Raw genomic sequence first — 27,544 nt, forward strand, 5'->3', positions numbered from 1 at the left:
GCTCTTTCTCTGGTCATTTCTTTGGCCTTGCTGCCTGGCCAGCCATTCTCAAGTTCCTCTTCTGCGCTCCCTCCACCCTCTTTCAGTTCACATTTTTGGTCCCCAGTGTTCTTTGTATGTCACTTCTTTTTGGTTGTTAATCAAAGTGAATCATACAATTCTTTTTATTGTCCAAGTGCAGCTCTGTCCTTTTCTGCCAGATGTTTGTGGGAAAGGGTGCACTAGAATTAGCCAGCAGGCTTATTACATTGTAATCCAAAGGCTTTAAAAAGTTGATTTAAGTGTTGCACATAGTTGCACATTAATAACCAATGCAGTGTTGTTTAAGAAGTATATTTATTTCTAGTTAGTAGCGACCACATCTGATAGGCACTGGTTACCAAAGCAATTTCTGTGTCTATTACCTGATAAGCCCTATGCAGTGGGAGGTGCCTTGAAATGAGGTTACATATCTTGTTCCTACAGGCATGAATTGCAGAAGCAAGTTTATAAAGGTTCTACTAATCTCTGGCATGTGCTGTAATAGAGGAATCAATGCAGAGGACAAGACACACAGACCCAGCTGATTCTCTCCATTCTGAATTGTCCAATTGGTAGGTTCAATTTCTATATTATAATTTAAATGTAATTCAGTGTGTGATGGAGAACCAAAATAAAGATCACACAAAAAAGAATTCATGTAGGAAACTGAACATTCTGTGGGATCCATTCCTTTGGCATGAATAATTGTATAATCTCATTTACATGATTCTTTATTTCTGATGTAAACAATGTTGAGTGAAAGAAAAGGGAGGGACTCCAAGTTTGTGTGGAGTACAGGTAACTTTGGAATTCAAATGAATGACCTCCCTTGAAATGAGGTACAGTTTGAAACTAACATTTGTCTCTCAGTTTCCTAAGCTGAATATTTATTTACAATTCAAAGATATGATAGATGCTTCTTGTGTGCAACTGGTTTTTGCAGCACTGCATTTTCCACATTGATGTACCTGCCTGTTTCAAAACACTGCATTACTACAATATGTACGGCATTTGTGCCAACACTGTTATATTTTAATGTTGGGCTTGCTGAACTATACGGTTACAGTTTTGACTAACGTGGAAGGTACTGATTCCCTTGAGAGCTATTCCTAGCTCTAAATCCAATGCTATGCTCATTTTTTTAAAGCATCATTTTCTGTCAGAGTGAAAGCTTTGTGTATTGATAAAGTTGTGAAAATAACATCGGAAAGATGAATGGGTGCTCATTATGAAGGCTTCTAAGATTTCTTCACATTATGGGTATCATCTGGTATTTTATTCAAAGAGTCAAAACATTGTGAATGAGTAAATTCCTATAATATTAATTGTCAGTTTTTGCTAGTATGAAGTGTATGCATTTTATGTTTAGTCATATTTGTAAACAATATTATAAGTAATATCCGTATGTATTGCCAATATGCAAGTCTGGAAAACAGCTGACAATTGTGTTTGTTAACACAGCTGTATTTGGGGAGGCAAAACTATAAAAGAGTAGTTGTCTACCAAAGTAACACAACAACTAGATCCTGAGCACTCTCACTGTCTTTGAAATCAAAGGCAGCTGAGGCCACTTGGCATCTTACAGGGTCTGACACTTAACATGTCTTTTCAGAGAACTATGCTACATTGGAGGCACTCCTGTATGTTCAGACATTGGATATACAAAGTCTCCTTCACATGGTAAAGGTTTGGAGAACTGAGCCCACAAAGGTATATCTCTTCCCTCAGACCATGGAACTTATTATCAGGGTCAAAGGAAAGTTGCAGCAAAGCTGTTAAAGAATTACAGGAAAAGCTATTTTATCTAGAAAAGTGATGTTTTTGGAAGGATATTATGGAAATAAATCTATTGCGCAAGTGGTGTTCCAGGGAACTGTTAGGTAGTTTTTACTTTAAACATATTGTACGTTCCAAATATATCTGCAAAAGTGTGTGTGGTGAAAATCATATTCCCCTGTAAATATACAATACTGCCACATAGCCTGAATCCTACATCACACTATTTTAAGAGATTCCACAAATGTTTGAGCGTCCAAAGTCAGGCTGCCTCTGTCCCTCAGCCAAGATATAGGAGTCATTTGCCCATTCTTGCCGTTCTGGAACCATGGGCCTGATTCTTTGCACCTTACACCTTGTGCAAACACTTGTGCCCAGTGGATGTAACATGCTGCTAAATGAAAATGGTAGCATTTTACATCTGCTTTGTTCTTACACTTTGCATGAGCGTAAATGATAGCACAAGGTATAAGGTATTGGAGAACCGAGTCCATATTGCCAGGTCCATCGGTGTGTCTAGACAGTGCTAATCTGATCCAGCTTTTATTGAGGTCATTTGTAGATTTGCCATTGACTTCAATGGAAAATGGAAGCAGAATCAAGTTTTTGTTTTTAATTTCTGAAAAAAGTGTGTTTGAAAAACATACTTCTCTAATTATAACTCAACGTGTGCTGTATGTGAATCAGGAGCCCACTGAAAACTGATGCCAAGGCACATACAATGAGTTTTAAGAATGCAGTGATACGGCACAGTGAAAAGCACAGTGGCAAAAATTATTTGGGGAGAATTTGCCCTTGCAATGCGACTATTTTTGCACCCACTCTGCTGGTGCAAATTGATCACAAACCTAAAAGCCCCTCCAGGAAATACCCTTGGAACAAGGAGCCTCCTTTGCAATCTAGTTTTCACATCTGGTTCCATGGGACCCCTGACATAGGTGGTTTGCCAGTTCCAAGTCCTGGCCAGTGCACAAATTAGGGCAATGCTAGTTGTGCATTCTCTCCCCTCTCAGTCCTGTTGACTCTAGCTTGGTTATCTTTTATTTGGAAAATGCTGGTATTCAAGTAGTGTGAAGTAGGCTTTGAAGTTAAACTCTTAATGTGAACAAGGAAGTGCATCACGCCTATGGACTTGTCTGCATTACAGAGTCTTTGCCAGTACAGTAATGTCAGCAAAACACCCTAGTGTAGATGCAGTATATGCTGACAAAAGAAGATCTTTTGCTGTCAAAGCTTTACCACCTGCCCAAATGACATTAGCTATGCCTACAAAGCACTATTCTATCAGTAGAACTGCATCTCCACCGGGAGTTTTGCTGGTATAGCTATATTGGCTGGGGTGAGTGGTTTTTTTCCACACTCCTACCCAACATAGTTATGGAAGCAAAACTTTGAAGTGTAGACCAGGTTTTTCTGTTACAGTATGATGCAGTATTTTTGCAAGGCAAATCTTCCTTAATTTATATAAGGAAGAATGTATGTTAAGGGATATAAACTTCATTCTCTAAAGATGAAAGCTTAGATCTTTTAGTAAATGGCCAATGCTACTTCTCAAAAATTAAGAGAGTTGTGAGTGCTCATGATTTTCCATTAATCTTCAAACCCTACCCTCTACCCGCTGCCATATCACCCTCTTGTCGCTCGCGCACATGCACATCACCCTCTTGTGTGTGTGTGTCTCTGCCCCCCCCCCCCCCCCCCCCCGAAATTGGAAAGAGAGTTTGAGTTTGGACAATTTCTTACTCTAGGTAATATGTACAGTTCTTAGAAAGCAGATTGCTACCTTTATTTTTTGTCATCTTGTTTAGGTTTACACTTGCTTAACAAAATGTCTTTGAAATAAGTAGTAAAACAATTGTCATTTTCATTGGGATAAACGTGTTATGGACACAGCACCAGCAGTTTCACAAAAACTCACTTGGAAGAAAACATTTCCGGATTTGGAGGAGAAGGAAAGTTGTTCTGAACTGCTTCATGCCTATGTCATTTCCAATATTCTCAATAGCCTTCCATTTCATTACTAGATCAGAGGGTGTTTTTTCACCTATCTGACTCTTAGTCTCAAATGATGAACAAATAGGTCCAAATTTTAAAAACGATTTAGGTGCTACTGTGCTCAATGTCACAAAACCTAACTCATTTGAAAAAGGGATTTAGGCACTCAGTAGTCTGACATACCCCTTTGAAAGTGAAATTTAGGTCCCTAAATCAGTTAGGCATTGCAACAATGAGTGCAGCAATGCCTAAATAGCTTTAAAAATCTGGGCTATAATGACTAATGGGTATAATATTTGTATCTCTTCTTTCCCTGGAGAATATGGGGCTATGTTTCCCTATTTAGGAAGAACCCACAAATGGCAACAGTTTTAAATTATTACCAAACTGGACCTCAGTTGTGGAATGAAGTCAATGGCACTACTTACATGCATAAGTGTTTTCAGGATCAGGGCCCCCAGTTGGATGGATTCAGACTTGAGGTAAGCTGGAGGTGGAAAGCTCTACATTCCCTTACCAGTCCCCCGAATTATCTAGCTGTCAACCTGAGACCTTTAAAAACAAGATTTCAAACAAACAAACAAACAAAATATGAGGAACAAAGAGAAGTGTTTTGATATTTACTGTGTAGAAAAAGCAGATTTTGAAAAATCTATGAAATTTGCCTAAAATTGCCTGAGAAGAGATTGCTTTCCTCTTTTGAATCTAATTAAAATTGGCTGAAAATGTTCAGCTAATGATCTAAATCAGTGGTTTTCAACCTGTGGTCCGCTGACTACTGGGGGTCCACAGACTATGTCTAAAATTTCCAAAGGGGTCCACACCTCTATTTGAAGTGTTTTAGGGGTCCACAAATGAAAAAAGTTGAAAACCACTAATTTAAATGGTCTCTAAAAATTCCCCACAAATTATTTGTTTTTATTACAGCGTGATGGCAGTGACGCTGTAAAGTTAAGACTGAGATGATGCTTTAGTTCTAAAATCTTATATTTTCTGTCACTTCTGAATCTCCCTAAAAAGTATCGTATAAATGGAAACTCTAATATTTGCTCTCATTTCAGAATTGATTTTCATTATCACATTTAAAAAGTCTGAGAAAAATCCCCTGGCTGCTATTGAGCTTACTAAATTTGGAACAAGGGGGAAAGAAATCTAGCAAGATAGCTAAATATAAAAATGGTGCTTTTCGATGTGCTCTGAAAAATCAAAACCAACTTTGATTTACACTTCAGGCTTGGCATGAGCATAGCACTAGATGAAGAAAATAATGCAGTAGCTGAGTTTGAAGATATTTGACGCAGTCAAGGCTGATTCCTCACTCTGGCACTGCAAGTGCAGAAGGTGGGGGGCTCGCAAGGACTCTAAAAATTAATACTTGCCACTCCAGGCTTGTATTAAACTCCCAAGGTTACAGCTTTTCTCTGAACTTGGATGGGTAGATGCTGCCACCACCTAAGTGCAGAACCCCTTTCAGAGACCAGGAAGGCTCACCTGGGAATTCCTTCCTGTGGGGTGCCCTCAAGCCCTTTCACCCCCCCCCCTCCAGGGAAGAGCTGAGAAAGGAAAAAAAAAATCAGCTGTTGCCACCAGCTAATTAAACAACATGTGCACAAACCTCTTAAGACACAAAAATCCAATTCTGTTCTTAAAAAAGGTAAATTTTATTAATAAAAAAAGAAAGAAAATACATCTGGGAACTCAGGCTATTGCTAGGTTTTAAAAAAGGATCTACGAGGATTAAGCACCAAGAATAGTTTTCTTGAGGTCTAGCTTAAAGGTTATGAGCAAAACAAAAAGTACCTGGGGTTAGCACAGAGGCATCCACTAGCCAGAGACATTTCCTAATCTACTTACTTATCTGGGGTTTTTAAATGAGTAGTTTCTAGGTATGATACTGATGATTTTTTCATACCTGGCCCAAGCTCTTACAGCATCGCTCTGTCCTGTCCGCCTCTCTCCGGAGAACAGCAACAGACAGACAAAATTTTATTTTGAAATGAAGTTTTTAAATTTTCCCAAACAGAGTTGGTTTTTTTTTTTTTTGGCATATTCGTTTCGTAGGAAATTTCAAAAATGTTTTGAAATGTCAAATTTTCTTACAAAACAGAAATGCTGAATTTTGACCAGCTCTAATGGTACGGTAAGCTGTTATGGCTGCTTAGTTTAGTTGGATTGTACTTATTCTCTCTTCTGAGCTGTTGTCTGGATTCTTCTTCCTAGCATATGCATAATGTGCCTCTGGTAGCATGTTGCCTCTGGTGGCATACTGATTCATCACCGAATTTGGTCCACTGGTTGGCTCATCAGCTTCCAGGCACCGAGCCAGGCACTGACGGGGAGTGCGACATAAATGCTGATCCATGCCCTCCTTGTCTGTATTGAGCTAGGATAAGGCTATATTTGCAAATCTCCACAAATGTATACCAATTACACCATTTCCCCCCAATAAAGTATTTTGTTGGGGAAGTGCTGAGACATGCTGCTCATTTTGAATTCTAGCAGGCATTGTGAAGTCTCTGGAACTTTCTGGTACTGTATGTAATGGGAGTATGTCTGCTGCTACACCCATTAAGAGGGTACAGTTTGCACTCTCTTCCTTGCACATCTGTTTGGGCCATGTCTTCACCTCCTCTTTGGATTCCTTAATGCCATTAATGGCACTAATCCTGCACAGTTCTTGTGCTTAGGTGATTGCAAGGGCTCAGGCTGACACCACCCTGCATGAGGAGCACAAGAATTGGAGGGTCCTTGTGCCTTACTCGCTGTTATGCATCAGCGCATGGGGTTGGGTGCAATCTTGGCCTTCATTAGAATACAGAGATATTTTTCATGCTTGGATAAGCCAAGAACTGTTAAACAGCTTTTGCTCAACATTTTGGAACAAATTCACCTTTTAGCAGAGACCAATCTTGGGAAATATCACAAAAAAGAATAATTTTTTCATAAACATAAGAACGGCCATACTGGGTCAGACCAAAGGTCCATCTATCCCAGTATCCTGTCTTCTGACAGTGGCCAATGCCAGGTGCTTCAGAGGGAATGAACAGAACAGGTAATCATCAAGTGATCCATTCCCTGTCGTTCACTCCCAGCTTCTGGCAAACAGAGGCTAGGAACGCTGCTGTGAGCAACTCACACTGTAATGGCAGTGCCAACATAATCTAACTCTCATATTAGCTTATGAGGCAAATGCTATAAATCAAGCTGCAGAACTAGCATACTATACAGTCAGCAGCCTGTATGACTCAGTTTATCATCCCCCTGTACTGTTATCTCTTAATTGATGTGTATCTTTATCTGTACTCCAGCGATAGTACGGTGGATGCAGGAAGAGAGCACTCTGCAAAATCCCACTCTTTCTTTTTATTTCTTGATTTAGAATCGTGATGGACCTTTTGCAGTTGATCCTGCTATCTACTTTCCTCTCAGTTTCCGTGACATCAGAATCATGTAAGTCTCATGCTACAAATATGTGACTGTCTGTTCTACAGAAATAGCTTGAATGTCACCAAGTAATGGACACTTTACTTAAAACTAGCTGCTTTAGCTTAAGCCACCAAACACAGTTTATAATTAGTCCCAGATAGTATTGCCTAAGGTTATTGAAATACATCAACCACTGCCCGTCTCTGAGATATTAAACTAAGGGTATGTCTTCACTAGCAGCGCTTTAACGTGGCTGTGTAGTTGTGGCACCAGTGCTCAGAGGGAGCTCTCCCAGAGCTATAAAATACCCACCCTCATGAGGAGAGTAGCTACCAGTGCTGGGAGCGTGGCTCCCAGTGCTGGGGCACTGTCTACACGGCCACTTTACAGCGCTGAAACTTGCAGTGCTCAGAGTGTTTTTTTTTTCACAGCCCTGAGCGAGAAAGATGCAACGCTGTAAAGTCCCAGGCCTAAGCTTCCTTCATCTGCTTGTGGTAGCTATGCAGGTGGAAGATAAAGGTGCTTTATGAATGGATAACTGGTATTCTGGACCCCAGTTCAACAAAATCACCTAAGCACGTGGTTAAGTTTCACTGAAGTCAAGCATATGCTTAAGTGCTTTGCTGAACTGGAATTCCATTTTGTGAAAAATGCTGAAGTTTCACAAGTGGCTTCATTCCACATTGGAACAAAACTGAGCCGTCTCAAAAATTATTTGTGAAAAACAGAGCTCCTCTTAGAGATGTTCCAGTTTGTGTAAATAATTAAATATTCCTTGGGCCAAAGAGTGAGAGTGTGAATCTAGAACTTGGTGGTTAGGGCACTCACCTGGGATGTGGGAAACCCAGGTTAAGTTCCTGCTCTGAATCAGGCAGAGCAGGGATTTTAACCTGAAACCAATATATTGCCACCAAAATTTTCAATTTCACTGAATTTTCGGGTGAACCATTCCTGACCATATTTTTGACTATTTGATTCTGATATAATTCTGGACTTCTCTCTGTCTCACATAGTTCTATAAATAACTTATTACATCATTCATAATAAGAAAAATTTAGAAGGAATTAAAAATTGAATGGTGCTAAATTAACCCCTGTGCTGACTCCAGAAAGTCTGCTGTTGCTAGTGTTCCATAATTTAAATATGAGAGTAAGAATCAGTTTCCTTGTGTGTTTGTTACTTCATGGAGCTGCTAATCAATTAACTAAAACCATAAAGCAATCCTATTGTCCACTATAATGTGCTCTGGTAATTTAGTTTCATACCAAATCCAGCCTAAATTCCTTTTTCTAGCTCACAGGAAACATGTTGCACTCACAAATGCAATCTGAACTTGAAGTGAAGCATTTGTAGCAACGGCAATGCTGTATGCTCATGTGTTAATGAGAAGAGTATGTCACTTTGGATTTGCACTTATGTACTAAAAGCTAGTCCACACCTGAAAGTTTCATTAATTCAACTTAATACTGATTTAGTTAAACTGATGCAACACCCTGTGTAAATGGGGTGGGATCTGAGTTACTACAGAGAATTCTTTCCTGGGTGCTGGCTGGTGAGTCTTGACCACATGTTCAGGGTTTAGCTGATTGCCATATTTGGGGTCAGGAAGGAATTTTCCTCCAGGGCAGATAGGCAGAGGCCCTGGAGGTTTTTCGCCTTCCTCTGCAGCATGGGGCACGGGTCACTTGGTGGAGGATTCTCTGCACCTTGAGGTCTTTAAACCATGATTTGAGGACTTCAATAACTCAGGCATAGGTTAGGGGTTTGTTACAGGAGTGGGTGGGTGAGATTCTGTGGCCTGCGTTGTGCAGGAGGTCAGACTAGATGATCATAATGGTCCCTTCTGACCTTGAAGTTTGAGTCTATGAGTGTGGTTACTCTTATATCACCTTAAACCTGGTTTATAACAGTTTAGTTTCCACTTGGTACAACTGACAAAAGCCAGGTATCAACTGATATTGGAGCGCCCCCGTCCCCAAGTTGCACCAGTTTACCTAACTTGGTTTAAAATTCCACCTTTAGTTAAACAGGTACAGTTTTGTGTGTAGACATGGTTTAAATTATACCTCATCATACTGTCCCGTGATGAGTGTCCCAAGATATAATGCATTAATGATCATACAGCACTGCTCCTTCTGAAATTTTATTGCATTTTCCTATTAAATATGTAAAATGTCAGATACTCACAGGGTGAAATTCTGGCCCCTTTGAAGTCAATGTCTAAACTCCTATTGACTTTAATGGGGCCAGGATTTTACCCACAGTTTTGCCATGTAGTTTTTCTCCAGCCAGCATTGGGAACCTTTTATTTTCTTCTTTTCCAGTTCATGCAATGGAAGACGAGGCTTTGGTTGTAAAGTGTCCCCAAGACTGTCAAAATAGGACTGTCAAATGGTATCACACACAAACTAACCAGCTCATTCCTGCAGAAGAGGGTGGACGGATACATTCCTCTGGGCGATTTCTTTGGTTTCTGCCAACATCAAAAGAGGACTCGGGAAACTACACTTGTGTTACACACTAGTAAGCAGAACATTGAAAAATGCAAGTTTTAAGGCTATAATAAGCATAGATGGATAGTTATAATCCCAATCTGTATAATCTCACTTACTTTCATGGTATCCATCTGAATCCCTGAATCTTTTATATACACCAATTGCTATTTTTATGTGGTCATTTCCCCAACATTTAACTGCAAGAGAAATATAGTATCATGTGCATATGTATAAAGCAAAAATAACATTCCGTAGAAATTGTAGGTTATTTCTAGCTAATCCTTAGAAATATTCCACAGCCCTCTGTGTCTGATCTGTTTTTATTTTTATTTTTTAAAGTTCTAATTATACAAAACAGTCCACTGTGAGTGTGATGGTGTATCTACACAAACAAGGTATTTGTTTCCCAAGTCAGATACGTTATCCAAATGACACCGGAACGTTAACTTCTGGAAGAATTGTTTGCCCTACGATTGACAATTATGAGAAGGCTACTATTGTCAAGTGGTATAAGGTAAATAAAAACACTAACCACATCAATGAAAATCAGATTATTATTCTAAGTTACGTACAGCCAAATGACGAAAGTGTCTTATTTTTCAGGACTGCAAACCTCTCCAAGGACCACGTGAAAAATATTCAATGGGAGGGAAGTATCTTTTTATTAAACGTCCACAAAAAACTGATGAAGGACATTATACTTGCCATTTTACCTGTATACACAGTGGAAATATATATAATGTATCGGCGACAAGAATCTTTAGAGTTAAAGGTAAGCTGTTCATATTGCTGCTTAATAAGATAAGGATCACTACCTGCCTTGCTACAAAGTGAATTATGTGTATAATTAGAGAGAAGAAGGTTATCCACTAATTCGTTGCTCCTTGATGATGAAGCTTTTGACCAGCTGCTTACAACAGACTTTTGTGGATGGAGAAAGTTGAGATTCAGAGCCTGGTTGGGCTCCATCTCATAATAATCTCTCTGCCTTCCAACACTGCCTTGGCCCTGAATTGTGCTTTCTGACCACATTAAATCTCCCAGCAGCAGCCTCTGATAACACTGGCTGTTGGATGTGATGACAACGTTGCTGTTCTTGGGGCTATTCTGGTTGTGCTCATTTCTGGAGGTGAGAACTTGCTTGCTTGGTTCCCTCAGTGGAGTGCCACAAGGTTCCATTCTGTCCCCTTTGCTGTTTGGTGAGTATATAACAGACAACTCAGACAATATGCACAGAGGGAAACGTTTTGAGTTTTGTAGATGCATTTTGAGTTTAGTAGATGCATGAATCTTCATTATTTTGAAAGTGTGGGGGCCTCTCATGAGACAGGAGTGGAATATGGGGTACACTTTTGATTGCTGTCTTATCAAGGGGGCCCATCATTATGATCATGGTCAAGGACAGAGCTGACTGGACAACAATTCCATTTTGCAACAACATTTGAAGTTTTGAATTTGTTTTGTTTTTGATCCTCATTGGAATGTGGCACGGTGGGGGGTGTCTTCTTCCTCTGAAGCATAAGAGATGGCCACAGCTGAGGATGGGACACTGGAGAGGGAGGATAGGGCTCTGAGATGGTACCAAGCATTCTCTCCTCTCTCTGGTGCTTGGCTGGTGGGTCTTGCTCACATACTCAAGGTCTAACTGATTGTCATATCACTCTCACTCACTCATGCTCGGCACCCCAGTTGGGGTATGGGCCGCCAATCACAGATCTCCAGAGTCCTTTATCCTGGGCCATTTGCTCTAGCTGGTTCCAGGTATAGCCCATTTTTATGCTATCAGCCTGAAGGCCGCGTTGCCAGGTGTTTCCTCATCTCTGCTGCGACCTGCACCGTCTTTCTTGACTCGTACATGGTCCTCACGTTCCATGTACCAATGGTAATCCTCCTGGTTGCAAGAAGGGTAATTGGCTTAGTGGCTTCCTCACGACTTTCACCACCCAGTGTCATGCATCTTCGACTTGAAGACCCTTCTTTTTCCAGACTAAAGGTCTCTGTTATCTATATTGTTGGCGTTTCTGTAGCAGGTTGATTTTTTTACGGGGTGGAGTTGCTAGCCCCACGCCCAACCCTCCTCCTTTATCCTGACTTGGGACAAGCAGATGGCCCCAAAGGACCTCTCTGGTGGAGTTGATTGTCATATATAGGGTCTGACAAGAATTTTCCCCCAGGTCAGCGTGGCAGCACAAATTGGCATATTGCTTCTCCAGCACCAGGCCTGGTTCACTTGCTATGATCATTTGGGCATATCTCACTTAACTAATTCCCTGCCACTGCAGGGGTTTCTGGCACCGGTGCACCTCAGTTCTTTGTATTTTCTGATTATGACACACAATCATTTAGAGCAGGGGTCGGCAACGTTGGCACGCGGCTCACCAGGGTAAGCACCCTGGCAGGCCAGGCCAGTTTTATTTACCTGCTGACGTGGCAGGTTCGGCCGATCGCAGCCCCCACTGGCCGCCGTTCACCGTTCCGGGCCAATGAGGGCGGCGAGAAGCGGCGCGGGCGAGCGATGTGCTGGACAGGGCTTCTCGCCGCCCCCATTGGCCCGGAATGGCGAACCGCGGCCAGTGGGGGCCGCGTTTGGCCAAACCTGCCGCGTCAGCAGGTAAATAAAACTGGCCCGGCCGGCCAGGGTGCCTACCCTGGCGAGCCACGTGCCAACATTGCCGACCCCTGATTTAGAGAGTCGAGGTAGATAAGGTAATATATTGTTGTCATAACTATAAAGGGAAGGGTAACAGCTGTCCTGTGTACAGTACTATAAAATCCCTCCTGGCCAGAGACTCCAAAATCCTTTTCCCTGTAAAGGGTTAAGAAGCTCAGGTAACCTGGCTGGCATCTGACCTAAAGGACCAATAAGGGGACAAGATACTTTCAAATCTTGGGGGGGGGGGGGGAAGGCTTTTGTTTGTGGTCTTTGTTTGTGCGGCGTTAGCTCTCGGGACTGAGAGGGACCAGACATCAATCCAGGTTCTCCACATCTTTCTAAACAAGTCTCTCCTATTTCAAACTTGTAAGTAAATAGCCAGGCAAGGCGTGTTAGTTTTCCTTTGTTTTCTCAACTTGTAAATGTACCTTTTACTAGAGTGTTTATCTTTGTTTGCTGTACTTTGAACCTAAGACTAGAGGGGAGTCCTCTGAGCTCTTTAAGTTTGATTACCCTGTAAGGTTAATTTCCATACTGATTTTACAGAGATGATTTTTACATTTTTCTTTAATTAAAAGCCTTCTTTTTAAGAACCTGATTGATTTTTCCTTGTTTAAGATCCAAGGGGGTTGGATCTGTATTCACCAGGAGTTGGTGGGAGGAAGGAGGTGGAATGGTTAATTTCTCCTTGTTTTAGATCCCAGGGGGGTTGGAACTGTATTCACCAGGAGTTGGTGGGAGGAAGGAGGGGAATGGTTAATTTCTCCTTGTTTTAAGATCCAAGGGGTTTGGATCTGTATTCACCAGGGAATTGGTGAAAGGTTTCTCAAGGCTTCCCAGGGAAGGAATGGTGGCAGCGGGACCAGAGCTAAGCTGGTAGTTAAGCTTAGAAGTTTTCATGCAGGCCCCTACATTTGTACCCTAAAGTTCAAAGTGGGGATACAGCCTTGACAATTGTATTGGACCAACTTCTGTTGGTGAGAGAGACAAGCTCTTGAGCCACAAAGAGCTCTTCTTCAGGTCTGGGAAAGGTACTCCCAGCTTCAGCAAAATGCAAGGTGGAACAGATTATTTAGTATAAGTAGTTAGCACCTATTCTGAGGGACCATTCCATATACATTCACTACATACCCACAATCCTTTAGGGCGTAGCAAAGCCCCAGATGGTCCTGGTGCAAGAATAGAGTAGGGACCCCTTCCTAATTCTGAAATCTAAAATTTTGCTTACTTTTACCCTCATGGAAAATCAAAACATAGCCAACTTATCCATAAATACACAAATCCAATATGCAGGCTATGTCTACACATTTTTGCAAGTTATCTACACATTATTTACACATTTGTACAAAATTCTTACTGGTAGTACAGTGCTAAAATTTTATAGTGCAGGAGCCCTGCAGAGATGATCTTATGTTGGTAGTTCTTGTGTGTGATGTCACCATAAGATACAGCATCCATATTTTAAACCTAACATTTTACCAGTAAATAGAGGCTAATGGGAGAGTGTAGCGAGGTGAAGACTCAGTGGCACAGCGCTTCCTGCTGGTCATCTTGGGAATGAGCTCTTCCAGCCCAGAGCGCCCTCTGCAGACCGGTGTCTCACCTGTCACTGGCCCCCGTGTCCCTCCCGGATCCCGGTGCCCCTTTTCCTGGGGGTTCTGCCCCCAGCAGTACCTCCTTGCTGGGTTTCCCCTCCCAGGGGAACCCCGAACCCTCTATGCCCACCTCGCCTCAGTGGCTACTGCCAGTCATCAGCTAGCCCCCGCTCACTGAGGCAGACTGCAGTCTGTAAAGGCCACTCATCATCGGCAAGGGGGATTTGGACTTGCTGCCTCTGTCTACTTTGGGCTGCACCTCTCCAACCCCAGTACCCGGTTATAGGCCCTTAACAAGGCCTACAGCCTGGGGTTTTATTAGGCTGGAGCTCCCCAGCTCCCTCTGCCCTTTCCCAGCACTGCTCAACCTCAGGTACCCTGCTAGTACCCTTTGTGGGTCCCTAACTAGACCTACAGCCTGGGGCTTCGCTAGGCTGGAGCTCCCCAGCTCCCTTTGCCCTTCCCCAGCACTGCTCTACCTCAGGTACTCTCCTCAGCTTTCCAGACAGCCAGGTCCTTCTCTCTCAAGAGGTTAGATAGAGAGTGTGTGCTCTTTTGGCCCACTGCTATGATTGGGCTCTAATTACACTGGCTACTGCTGTGTCTGCTTTCCCAATCAGCCTCTCTTTTCCTAGCTGCAGCCCACTCCTGGGCTGTTCTAACCCCTCCGGGCAGGAGGGGGGTGTCCAACCCGCTACAGAAATCTGTGCAAGAACAATTCTGAGACTTCCCACATTAGTAATAAATACACATATTGTATCAACATAAACCACACATAACTCAGTTTTGATATGCCAAAATTTAAACTAACAAATCACACCCAAAGCAGGCATCTAGTTAGTCAAAAAGCCCAAGAGCTTGAGTCAATATTGTGTTACTCCAGATTCAAGTTGGTGCAGCTGTACTGGAACTAAAGGAATGGAATTGTTAAAGGGGAGGAATGCAATGGGGAATTAAGCCCCAAATCCTGAACCCACACTTTTGCCAAGGAAACACGTGGCAATTTGCACACTAATAGCATTTGCTTTGCATTCGCCAATCACATAGCTGGGCATCAAATGCAAACAAGAGTTATCACCAATTTACAGACCACTCAGGAAATTTTGTGGTCTCTGTGTCCCAGAAACCAAACACCAGGATCCATGCTGCCATTCAGTTAGAAAACCAAAACCTAGTATTAAAATAACTGCCTCTTCAGCACTTTTCAAAGTTCATGATCCCTACTCCATTTTCCATTACTGTCTAAGTCAGGCCCTTAAGGTCTAGCTGCTTCCATACAATAGAAGTGTTACCTGACCTAGATAAAAAGTCAGCTCCCACCAATATCTGTAACATCTTCTACGTACTTCTAAGATACACTCACTAATCAGATAGGGTTTGATCCTATCCCAGATGGAGCAAGATTTACTGGTATGCTTCAGCTACTTTAGGGCCACTCCAGAAACCCAGTTTAGCTGGCTGGTCAAACCAGTTTGACGATGGTTTTCCATTGTCAAAATGTTGCACAGGAGCTGGAGTGCACCAGTGAATCTAGCCTGGTTAGGAGAAACACACATTCTAACAGTGAAAACTGATTAATTCTGATCAGGGCTCGCTCCTCATCTCCCCCCTGAAACCTCTTCCCCAGCCTCCACCCCCTAGGGCAGGGGTGCCCCATCCCCCGAAATCCTTGCCCTGGAGCCGCTCAGCTCAGCCGCAGTGGGAACCTCCACACCCCCATCCCATCCCAGCCTGCACCCGCTGCCTGGCCCCCAGCAATCTCCAGTCCGCTCTCCCATACCTTCCCATTGAGCTCCTCATTGTTGAAGTAGCCACCACCGTGGCCTCTGCCTGGGCAGCAGGCCCTATGGGGGATGGGCACTGAGCAGCAGGTGTGGACTGGGTGCAAAGTGAAGCTTCAGCAGTGCTCGCGGTGCCACCAGGATTAGCTCCAAGCTGCTCAGCATCTGAGCCCTGGCTGCAGCCGTAGCTTACCCATACTGGGGATGGGGATCCCAAGGGGAGGAGGTGGGAATGCTTCTCTAGTGACCCAGCTGGGGGTTGCTTACTACTCCTCAGAGCCCCCACCAGCTGGTAGGTAGCTGCCTAGTCTGCCTATGTGTAGACTATGGCATAACTACAATGGTGCCTAAGGTATAGGGGCCTCTGCTGGTTGGGCCCCCATAACCTTGAGGGCCCTAGCACGACTGCAACACATGCATTGCATCATTGTAGCTACACCACTGCTTGAGGCCTTAGTGTGCTGATCTAATTCTGGTTGTTGGGCTTGGTGTAGGGGTGGCTGGGTGGCGTTGATGGCCTGTGATATATAGCAGGTCAGACTAGATGATCTTTGGCCTTAAACTCTGACTCTGTGAAAGCTGGAGTCAGGGGTTTGCAGCTGTGCACAGGTTGTGCCTGCACACTGGAAAATGTGGACCTATAAATATGTCAGTAGCATTATTACTGGAGATCTGAATTGCCACTTACCCCAAAGGAAAAGTGCCATCACTGCTAAAAGGTCAAGGAAAAGGAGTCTACCAAGCTGAAGTGATGGACAATAGTCCATTGCTCAACTGCCTGAGGGAATTCCCCATCCAGTCTTTAAAAAAGATTTAAATGTTACTAACGAGCAATGTAAACAGGTGAGAAAACATGATGGTGCATAACTAATTTTTCTTCTTCACCAAGTAGCTAAAGCAACATGCTTTAGAAAGTATCAGAGGGGTAGCTGTGTTAGTCTGAATCTGTAAAAAGCAACAGAGGGTCCTGTGGCACCTTTAAGACTAACAGAAGTATTGGGAGCATAAGCTGTTGTGGGTAAGAACCTCACTTCTTCAGATGCAAGACTGAAGTGAGGTTCTTACCCACGAAAGCTTATGCTCCCAATACTTCTGTTGGTCTTAAAGGTGCCACAGGACCCTCTGATGCTTTAGAAAGAGACTCTTTCTTCTTTCCCCTTATTTATGAATATTGATGTAAAAATGCAACAAAAATTAATAAACAACCTTTGCATGTAATACAAATATGCAGATTTTCTAAAGTATGTTGTCATGGGAGCAAAGTCAGATAATTCTAGTAAATATATGGACCACTGATGTTCTGGTGTTAGCTTGCATTTCTGCCTCTGCAGTGCTAAAAGGTTAGCACGGCAAACTATAACAAGAATGTGGTAAACCTGTCTGATACTTGCTTTCCTTTTGCCTTAATTTCAGAAGACGTTTCTTCACCTATGCCTTCCCAAATTCAATATCCAACAGACAATGCTGTAATACAAGTGGAGTCTGGTATGTATCAACTTCTTGTCTTAATAATTTTTAAATTACATTCCGCAGTGGGTTGCCTAACTCGGGATTGATAACAGAATCAGTGATAGAATTCTTCACCTTGAGGTTACTAGACTTCCATAGTGACAGAAAGTTATTTTCATTTAGTGGGTTGTTTGGGCATTAATTAACACTCTTGGGGCCATTCTCAGGAGAGAGGCCAAGGAAAGATCATGTAAACTAAGCTCTCCTCTCACCACTAGACATATTGCTTCCTAATCATAGTTTGGGTGCATTGGGCAGAGTGTGAGGATAGATTGTATTGCCTTCTGTGCTAAAGGATTTCATTCTCCTGGGTTGTCAGTTTAGCACCTTTTGTGCAGAGCAGTGGGTTCTGTCTGGGTTTTCTGCTCAGTGTCCCCATTTGGTTCCCTTGTTTTAAACCTATGATCTACCCTCCTATTCCTGCTCCCCCACCCATTACTATTTGTCCCCTGTATTTAGTTGATCCCAGTTCCTGTGGCTGCTCCCTTGATTAAGGGGATGGACCTTTAGTTCTAGGTGGGTTCTGTCCACCTTTCCAGGACATCAGATAGACCTTTTGCAAGCACTTAATTTACTTAAAGAAATACAATATTCTAAACTCTTTGCTATAATGAATCTATCATTCCCTATTTTCAGGAATGTTAGAATTCTTCTCTCTCCCTTGCACATTACCAGTTTATGCCATGAAGTATAAGATTTGTTAACCTTATTTTAGGCCTTGCCAACACAAACTTTCACAGATATAATTAAATCAGTTTTAATTCACATCTTCCATTATTTTAGTGCAAGTCAGTACAACTCTTATTTTGGAATTTTGCTTGTGTCAAGGATTATTTACAAAATCCCATTGACTTTTGTTTAGGTTCTCCTGTGAACATTAGCTGTGGAGCCTTTCTGGGGATTGGGAAGCAAAATATAGCCGTTGTTACATGGGAGGTTAATGGAATCAAAGCTGAATATCTTAATACTTCAAGGTTTCATGAAGACCATCAATTGTAAGCACAGCACCATGTGAAATAGTTTTCATATTTTGCAAGCTGTGCCTATCCATTAACAACTAACAGTAACAACTTTCTCTACTAGTTTTATGAGAGGAGATCGGGGATATTATGGAGAGTCCATTTTAACTATTGAGGAAGTAAAGGAAGAGGATCTTCTGTCGAATTTCACATGTACAGCACTAAATGAAATAGATCATGTAATGGTCACGGTGACATTACAGCTGAAAGTGCCTTGTAAGGGTAAGGTACCTTTCAATTTTTATACAGTTTGAAGAATCAGAAACATGTGGTTGTTTGTTTCAGCTGGCAAAAGTAAAATTAAAAAGTACCATCCCTCCCACTGCCACCCCATATTGTCAAACTATACAACATATATATAGTATACAAATATATATACACACAATATAATATGGAGAGTTTTGTTGGTGGATTTGTGGAGATCTGGTCTTGAAGCTTTAGGATAAAATCCTGGCAAAATTCCCATTGACTTTGCTAGAGTCAGGATTTCACCCTCAGAGTTTAGTGCTCTGAGGCAGGGGTTCTCAACCATTTTCTTTCTAACCCCCCCCCCCCCCACACACACACACATGCTATAAAAACTCTCAAGGCCCAGTTGTGTCATAATAACCGGTTTTCTGGTTTTCTGCATATAAAAGCAAGGGCCGGCATTAGGGGGTAACGAGCAGGGCAATTGCCTGGGGCCCCATGCCACAGGGCCTCCCACAAAGTTACTTTGCTCAGGCTTTGCTTCAGCCCTGGGTGATGGGGCTCAGGGCCCTGGGCTTCAGCCCCATGCAGGGGGGTTTTGGCTTTCTGCCCTGGACCCTAGTGAGTCTAACACTGTCCCTGCTTGGTGGACCCCCTGAAACCTGCTTGCGCCCCCCCCCCCCCCCCCCGGAGGGCCCTGGACCCCTGGTTGAGAACCACTGCTCTGAGGGACAGGATTCTGCTCAGTGTAAGTGTGGAGTGTTGCATGTATAGTGTAAATGAGAGATTCAAAATGACATGCAGCTAGGGTGACCAGATGTCCCGGTTTTATAGGGACAATCCCGATTTTGGGTCTTTTTCTTATATAGGCTCCTGTTACCCCCCACCCACTGTCCCAATTTTTCACACTTGCTGTCTGGTCACCCTACATGCAGGAGATCCAATTCTGCATCATGAGAATGTCGCTGCCAAATCACTCTTTCCTTGTGGCAAGATTAACCTTCCTTGAATCTATGCAAAGCAACCACTTGCCCATGTGCTGAGCACAACAGCCCCATGCAGCCTGCTGTTCACCACAGAAGGCCCCCCAGGATCAAGATCTGAGTCATAGATCAGTGTGTGGCATAGCTCTGATACAAGTCTCCGTTTCTGTTATCAGCAATGTTCAAATACTCTTTCTATCGCTTTTTGAAAAGAAACGATTGCTGCTAGTGCAAGACAAAGTCAGGAAACACAAAATCTTTAAGAAAAAAAAAGTTGAAGGTTGAGTTGCTAGTTCCTGTAGAGACAAAGGACTGCCCTTTCCCTCTCTTCTATTCTAGTCAGGTTCTTATGTCACCCTCATCACCCTAGTAACTGCCCACCTTCCAGAAGTGAATTAAGCCATGTGACTTGCATTCTCTCCCCAAGGGAGAATTGTGTGTACAGTGGTTTGCTTTTGTAGGGTGCTACTTTGGGGGTGGTTGTTATTTTTGTGTACATGCTGCTAAATGTGGTACGTGAGAGAAGGCAGGTTGAAGCAGTGCACCATGCACTTGGAGCAGAAGGTAGTGAGGTTTGGGATGGTCCTTAGCTCCTGGGGGAGTTTGTTCCACAGTCCCAGACCAACCCCCAAGAAAGTTCTATGTCCTAAACAGGTGAGCTTGACTTTTATAATAGAAAGTTCCATTGTGCCTGAGGAGCAAAGCTTTTAATTATGGTCTCCATTCCAGAGCTTTGGGTGGTCTTTTAGGCTACATCTACATTGCACATCACTGACGGCAACACGTAGAGACACATCGCATTGAAAAGCACACCATGTCCACACTCTGGTGTGTAGCTACATATGTCAGTGAAAGACTCTGGTAGAGGGGAGGTAGTGGGAAAAGCCTTTAGCAACTCTGCACTACAAGGGCTTTTCACTGCGGTGAGGCACCTCCCCCCACCAGAGCCTTTCCTCGCTGCCAGAGTTTTTCCCTGTGGTGGAGCAAAGGCTCTGGCAGCGGGGCAATGTCAGAGACTTTTCCTGCTGCCTGGAGTCTTTCCTCATGGCATGGAACTACTGGAGCCTTTCCCCACTGCTGGACTCCATACCCACTGCTGGAGAATTTTCCTGGGTTGGAGAAAGGCTCCAGAAGTGGGGAGGCAGTGGGCACTACACAGCTAAAAATAGCAGTGTAGCTGGGGAGGCATGGGTTGAACAAGTAGAGAGCTGTGTAGAGGATGCATTCAGGTACGTACCCACACCCTTCAGGTTTGTCTTTATTCACCTAAGCTGTGCCTCACCATCTACACTGCTATTTATACCTGTGCTCTGGGGACTATGTGTGTATGTACACTACACCCCACCAGAAGAAGAGTGCAGTGTAGACACACCCTTAGATATGCTAAGCGCAGGTCATTGAGTGCCTTGGAGATCGGACCTTGGCCTTGACTTGATAATCTATGGGAAGCAGGTTTGATATGCTCAAATATCCCATGTTGCTGAGGAGATGTACTTCAGTGTCACTGGCGTTTCCAAAGGGCTGATGGCTTCATGCTCAGATATATTGCATTGTGGTAGTCCAAGACATACGGTGATGAAACTGAGGCAAGGCCATCTTCCATCAGGATGGGATGGAATCTCCTAGCCATCCAGAGATGGTAGGAAGTGTTACTCAGAGATACTGCTGTGTGTGAGCTTAGTGCCAATGAGGAATTCATTCCTAAACTATGAACTGGATTGACCTCTTGTGGGTGTGTACCTTCAATCAAAGGAAAGTAAAGCCAGTGGGGCAGCCCCTGCAGTAATGTTGCTAACCATAGGTAATATATGTCTCTATATAATATATATAGTACATGGTAATATATGTCTCTTGTTGTGGTTCATATACAGCTGGATGAAGGAAACAATGACTACCTGTGTATCTGACTTTCAGTGTAAGAACAATTTTTGTCTCTCTGAATTCTGGGCAATGTAATCATTAAGTATCTGGTCCTTGCTGTAGACAAATCCTATTTTGTTTTTATCCATAGGTCATCAATAATAGTTCATGAAAGGCTCTTAAATGTGCCCACTTTGCTGCTGCCAGTGTGTGTGATGTCTGTACCCCTCTGTCTATTGCTGCTATCGCCAAGATCCCTACTTCTGTCATTCTTGACTGCTGGTGCCACCTCCAGGAGTGCTTATCCTCTGCTGTAGCTGCCCCCCCCTTCCTAATATGGCTCAACAATATTTATGGTGAAATGACAGTAGCTGGCATTTAAATCTAATCATTGATACAGTAGGGATTTCTTGTACCAGATGAATTATAACCTTGCAATAAAAGTCATGTAAAATGTCTCCCTTGTTGTTTTTTCCTGAAACAAGCAGACTTTTAAACAAATCCAATATCATCCTCCTTCACCATTTTCTTCCACTGTCCACAACCCTGCGCAGGCCTCCTAATGCCCTCTGCTACCCCATTGTTAGTGGCTCTTCCCACCCATCCGCACAGTCCCCTTCTGCCGGTGATGTGCTGCCAACATTTTCACAATTATTATTTGTATCACAAGAGTGCTGAGAGACTCTGTGGAGGATTAGAGCCTCACTGTGCTAGGCACTGTACAAACACATAGAAACAGTCCCTGCCTCAGAGAACAAGATGGAAAGAAGTTCTATTTTACAAAAAGAGAACTGAGGTATAGATGGATTAAGTGACTTGCCCAAAGTCACACAGGAAGTCCGTGGCAGAGCTGAAACTGAGCCCAGATCTCCTGGGTCCCAGTCAATTGCCTTAACTACAAGACTATCCTTAAATACAATGTCCCCCTTAATTTGTATTAGCAGGTGGAAGGGTGACAAAGGGATTAGGGTTGTGCTCACAAACAGGAGTGGGGAGGGATTGGGAAATCTATTCTTCCAGCTGCCCCCCGCCCCCCAGGTAAAACAGAAGTGCTTTCTCATTATCACTGCCAAGGAAGGAGCTGACACCTCTTGGCAAACATGCTTAGATTAAGTTCATTTCAGTGGAAATGTTTGCATTTCCTTCCCTTGGAATATACACAATGTATGTAGATTTGAAGTGTATGTGAAGATTTGTAGGAGGGCCTGGGTGTCTGTCCCAAAGATTTTTCTTTTTTAGTTTGTTTAATGACTGTGGCATGGTGCAACCCAGTGCCTTCCAAAAGCAATAAATCAGCTTTTCAGACACCTCTTATGTCACCAAAGATCCTTGCATACTGCTGCTGCTATACATAATAGTACTACAAATACCATACAATAAGAGAGACAAGGTGACCAACTTCTGTTGGTGCGAGAGACAATCTTTTGAACTTACACAGAAGTTGGTCCAGTAAAACATATTACCCCACCCACCTTGTCTCTAATATCCTGGGACCAACACAGCTACAACAACACTACAGACATAAAACCATGCAGTCAGCTCTGTCTGGGATGATTTGGAAGTATCCAGAAGGGGGTGAACTCTTTCAGTGGCAGGGAAATTGCCCATACCGTCCTTCCACTTTAGTACCAGAATTTTAATGAGGAGTTCCTGGGAATCTCGAGTCCCTTCAACCACCTCTCTGCCTCCTACTCCTCTACCCTCCTCCCCCCGCCTTCACCACCATCTGCCTCTACTTATGTGGTATGGCTCTTCCAGCGTACACTGTATCTTCTACCACTACTACTCCTCTAAGTGACTCTTCCTCCCAAGCTAGCCTTCCCCTTCCATCACTATCTCTAATCCACCCCATACACACTGTTCTTTCTCCCACGTGAATATTGCTCCCTTCCTCCATCCCACTCTCTCCTACTTCCTTTACCCCACAAACACCAGACTCCTTTCTCATGCAATCAACAGGCCCAAACACTTCTACTACAAACACCAAGTCTCATCCCATACTCCACATTCACGGTTTGTCCCTGATGTCTTCTGATTCCTCCTCTCCCAGGTCATGAAAAAGACGTTCCTGATGTCTCCTGACCCCTCTTCACAGGAACAACAGGCTGCTCCACTGCCTCCAGATGCTCCTATCTTCCTCTCCTTTGTCCCAGAGAGGGCAATCACCACATCCTCAGGATTCCCTCTGGCAGTATCTGACTGTCAGAAGCTGAGAGTGGATGACAGGGGTTGGATCACTCAGTGATTGCAAAGTTCTGTTCATTCCCTTTGAAGCATCTGGTGTTGGCCACTGTCGGAAGACGGGATACTGGGCTAGACGATTGATCTGACCCAGTGTGGCCGTTCTTATGTTCTCCCCATTCCCAGACAAGCCATGTCTGATGTCCTCTGAGGTCAATTCACAGACATGTTTTATCTGGTCTATATGTCTGTTTATGGAGTGTTGGTCTCTGAGCACCTACAATGGCAGGTTATTCCTCACATCTCTTAATCCCCTTTTCCTGCTCCTCTTCCACAGTTAGGCCAATCTCAGTATCTCTTCCTGTTTGCAGACTGGGTGCCTGAATACCTCTTAATTCTGCCCTGTCTCTTCACAGACTGGTTGCCTCTGGCATCTCTCTGTCCCTCACGCCCATTCAGAGATGTTCCACCCAGGACATTTCTGGGTTTACCATCATAGACAGCCCTCAGTGATATCTTCCATTTCTCCCTTCATCTTGATCTGGTGTCTTCTTATCCTCATTCACAGACAGGCTCATAATGTGGAAAAAAAATCGTTTCCTCCATGCACTCTCTGTTATAGAAAATATTTACTTCTGTAGACACCAAAATCATGCTGAGTGGAAGTGGGCCTACTTCCAGAACACCAGCTTCATTTTTTCTCAAATTCTTGGGAAAGTTCAGGACTGAATCTGGCACTCAGGTTTATCTCTGGAAGATAGATTTGGAAGTGAATTGCAGACATGGATCCAAACTTTGCTACTTGGATCTCTTTCTAATTTTGAGGCAAAAGCCGTTACAAAATATCTTCTGGCTGGTTTCCATTATGCTGTCCCTCTCCAGTCCCCTGATCTGTCTTCTTATCACCTCCTGTCTCCTAGTGTTGTTTTGTAAAGAGACAGCAATGCCATGTTCCCACAGCTTTTAGCTGTTACTTAAAAAAGCCCAACAACAACAAAAACCTATTAATGTGCTGTTTTTAGCAGGATGAAGTAAAGTAATAATTTAATAACGAGAAACACCTAAATCATCTTGTACAAGGTCTTCACAAGTACCCTGCCCAGAAATTGCACGTAACTCAGTTTCTCTCTCCCACAAGGACAAGAGGCTGAATCAGCCCTGTTGAGAATTGAACCCATAGTTCCAGGAAGCCCAATGTGGAGATTTCTGTCTGATACGTATACTTCATAAACACAGGAAGTTTATGACCTTTTTAACAATCCTTGTGTATCCAGCACAAATACAGATGTCAACAGCTCTTTATAAGGCTCCTGTATTTGCACTGCCGTAGAGCCAGGGCTCCATGACATGCAGATGAGGTACAGCCAATTCTGCTACATGAAGCGGGGGGCTAGATTTGCTCCCCCAAAACTCACTATAACTGTAACTGTGCCCTGGGAAATGACAGTGTTTCTTCCATCATTTTTTAAAATGTACATTAGACTGGTGGGGTGAAAGTGAATCCCTAAGCCTCAGTCCTCCAAATGGCGCCAGGTGGATGGATCCCTGTGCCCACATGGAGCCCCATTGACTGCTGTGGTGCTCTCTCTGTGCAAAATTTCTTGAAGAATCAAGTACTTAGTACTGGCTAGATACAACATGGTCAATTTGCTACATGAGGATGGTATTAGATTTAAGTACAAACAAAACTTGACAGTGATATAAATTAGCCAGTGAATGTTTGTTATAATGAAAAATGGTGGATCATAAATCGCATTGGAAACTATTTTAAATATTTGGAACTAGAAAGTGGTTTAACAATTTCTGTCTGTTTTATTATTATTATTTTGGCAAAAATATATCTGTGCTGGAAACTTGTATACCAAGGGCCAAATCTTCAATCTTTACTGAGCTAGCACTCCTTTTTCAGTGCAATCTGAATGCTGCCTAAGATTGGAAAGCCTTTGATTCTAAGTTATGGCTCAATGTCCTTGGAGAAGGCTAGGATGTTCTACTTAAATTTGCCTTGTCTATAGCTTCAAATGTAACACAAGCGCATAGGCTCATGAAAGAGAAAGCAAGAAAATAGTTTTTGTTTATAGAATTTAAACTAACAGATTTATTTGGGCATAAGCTTTTGTGGGTAAAAAAACCTCACTTCTTCAGATGCATGGAGTGTATAGATCAGTGGTTCTCAAACTGTGGGTCGGGACCCTACACTGGATCGTGACCACTTTTTAGGGTTGCTAACTTTGGTTGGATGAATTACTGGAGGTTTCATCACATGACATTATCTTTAACTAAAGATTAATCTTTAATTCCTGGAGACTCCAGGACAATCCGGGAGGGTTGGCAACCCTACTCCTTTTTAATGGGGTCACCAGGGCTGGCGTTAGACTTGCTGGGGGCCACAGCTGAAGCCAAACCCAAGGGCTTCAGTCCTGTGGGGCTCAGATTACAGGCCCCTTGCCTGGGGCTGAAGCCCTTGGGCTTTGGCGTTGGTCCCCTCCCCATCTAGGAGGGTGAGGCTCGGGCAGGCTCAGGCTTCAGTCCCCCTCCAGGGTTGTGTAGTAATTTTTGTTGTCAGAAGGGGGTCGCGGTGCAATGAAGTTTGAGAACCCCGGCTAGATGCAGCTCAGCATTGTTATTCTGCTTGTATTGAGGGGAGATATAGCAAAAAATACATTAATCTAAGGCAGGATCTCTCTTAGCACAGCTGCTGTCTCCTCATCCCACACTCCCCACCCCATGTCCCCTGATGTCACCTGAGGGGGGTGCGGCTGATGGTGAGGTCCTCTCTGCAAAGCAGCTACAATCACCCCACCCCTGATCTCACCTCTGATGGGAAAGGGCAAATGTTGGGGGCCTTCTTAGTGTGGTAGCTGCTTTATACCTTGGAGATAAAAGCTTATAAACCTCACCCAGCCCTGAAATGGCATATGGGAGGCAGGCCAGTGCGGGGAGCCCCCTCAATGCAGTGACTATAACACTCCCACCACACAGTCCCTGACATAACCTCCAGGAATGGAGCTGAAGGTGGGGTCTTCTGGACGCATCAGCTACCACTCACTGGGGGAGGTTCTTTTAATCCCTTTACTCCTTAACATCCTATCCAGGGTCTGTGTGAGAGGCAGAGGACAGGGCCCAGCTACTAGCATCTTTAATAATACTGTCTTTTTTCTTTTCTTGGCAGGAGATAATCACAGCACCTACACAACAATAGGGATTCTTGTTTTGTTAAGTATAATAGCCCTCTTGCTCATACTTTACCAGTTTTTCCGAATTGATATTGTCCTACTGTGTCAGCGGATATTTAAACCCTACAAAACCCAGGATGGTGAGTAAGAATTATGCAAAAGATAAGGGGGGGGGGAAGCGGAAGAGGTAAATTGCTCTGAAATGGCTTAATTGCATAACTGTTTATTGCATCCCATGTACTTTGGGCCTGATTCTCCACTCCGTTACTCCGTGTGAAGTCATTTGTACCCAGGCAACATAAGGGTAAAGTGGTAACATTCTGATCTCACAGTGTTGCATGCTCACTTTGCACAAGTGTGAAAGGCCATCTAATTGGCAAGGCAGTAGAGAATCAGGCCCTTTATAAAATATGAAGGCTGTTTCCTAAATTTAGTATGGGGGCGTGTATTTTGATGTACAAATACTAACCTCGAGGTCAGTTAGATTTAGATAGGCTCCCTAACCATCTGCAGTCCCTGTGTAAAGCCCTTTGTTCTCATGGGCTCTGTGTAAGTACTATTAGTATGAGAAAAAGCATTTCAACCCAAAGAAAATCCTTGTTTAATACTCTAGAGGGACAGTGCAAATATGATAAATAAGGCTATCAATATTAATTGTTGTAAGCATGCCTAGAGCATACAATGAGCACCTGTTAATAGAAGAACAGCTTTTATAAATCAAAGCAAAAATATATACATAAATAATAGACAAGTAACTGTTTGTTTTTTAAAAGGTTCCTTTGAGAAGGCACTTTTTATTTAACAGGTAATGTAAGTGAAGAACTTCACGATATAGTCATTGCTGCTCTATGGCAAAACATAATGAAAATTTTGTGTAAAACCAAC

At 43.2% G+C, this 27,544-nt stretch overlaps 1 protein-coding gene across 7 annotated transcripts in view; it reads left to right on the forward strand.

Annotated features, from left to right (window-relative positions):
* Positions 1 to 500: 500 nt before the first annotated feature.
* IL1RL1 (interleukin 1 receptor like 1) overlaps positions 501 to 27,544 on the forward strand; it is a 33,955-nt gene continuing 6,911 nt past the window's right edge. For 4 of the 7 annotated variants that reach the window (XM_054010151.1, XM_054010156.1, XM_054010148.1 and 1 more), the window contains exons 1-9: positions 501 to 593; positions 7,172 to 7,242; positions 9,543 to 9,741; positions 10,053 to 10,227; positions 10,317 to 10,485; positions 17,156 to 17,227; positions 18,114 to 18,246; positions 18,335 to 18,492; positions 26,656 to 26,799. In XM_054010151.1, coding sequence (XP_053866126.1) covers positions 7,179 to 7,242; positions 9,543 to 9,741; positions 10,053 to 10,227; positions 10,317 to 10,485; positions 17,156 to 17,227; positions 18,114 to 18,246; positions 18,335 to 18,492; positions 26,656 to 26,799 — 1,114 coding nt within the window. In that variant the 5' untranslated portion in view covers positions 501 to 593; positions 7,172 to 7,178. Of the gene's footprint in view, positions 594 to 1,633; positions 1,732 to 7,171; positions 7,243 to 9,542; positions 9,742 to 10,052; positions 10,228 to 10,316; positions 10,486 to 17,155; positions 17,228 to 18,113; positions 18,247 to 18,334; positions 18,493 to 26,655; positions 26,800 to 27,544 lie in introns of all 7 variants that reach the window. The other 3 variants (XM_054010163.1, XM_054010172.1, XM_054010191.1) reach the window with 3 other exon arrangements.

This window comes from Malaclemys terrapin, chromosome 1 (genome assembly GCF_027887155.1).
Source record: "Malaclemys terrapin pileata isolate rMalTer1 chromosome 1, rMalTer1.hap1, whole genome shotgun sequence".
Lineage (NCBI taxonomy): Eukaryota > Metazoa > Chordata > Testudines > Emydidae > Malaclemys > Malaclemys terrapin.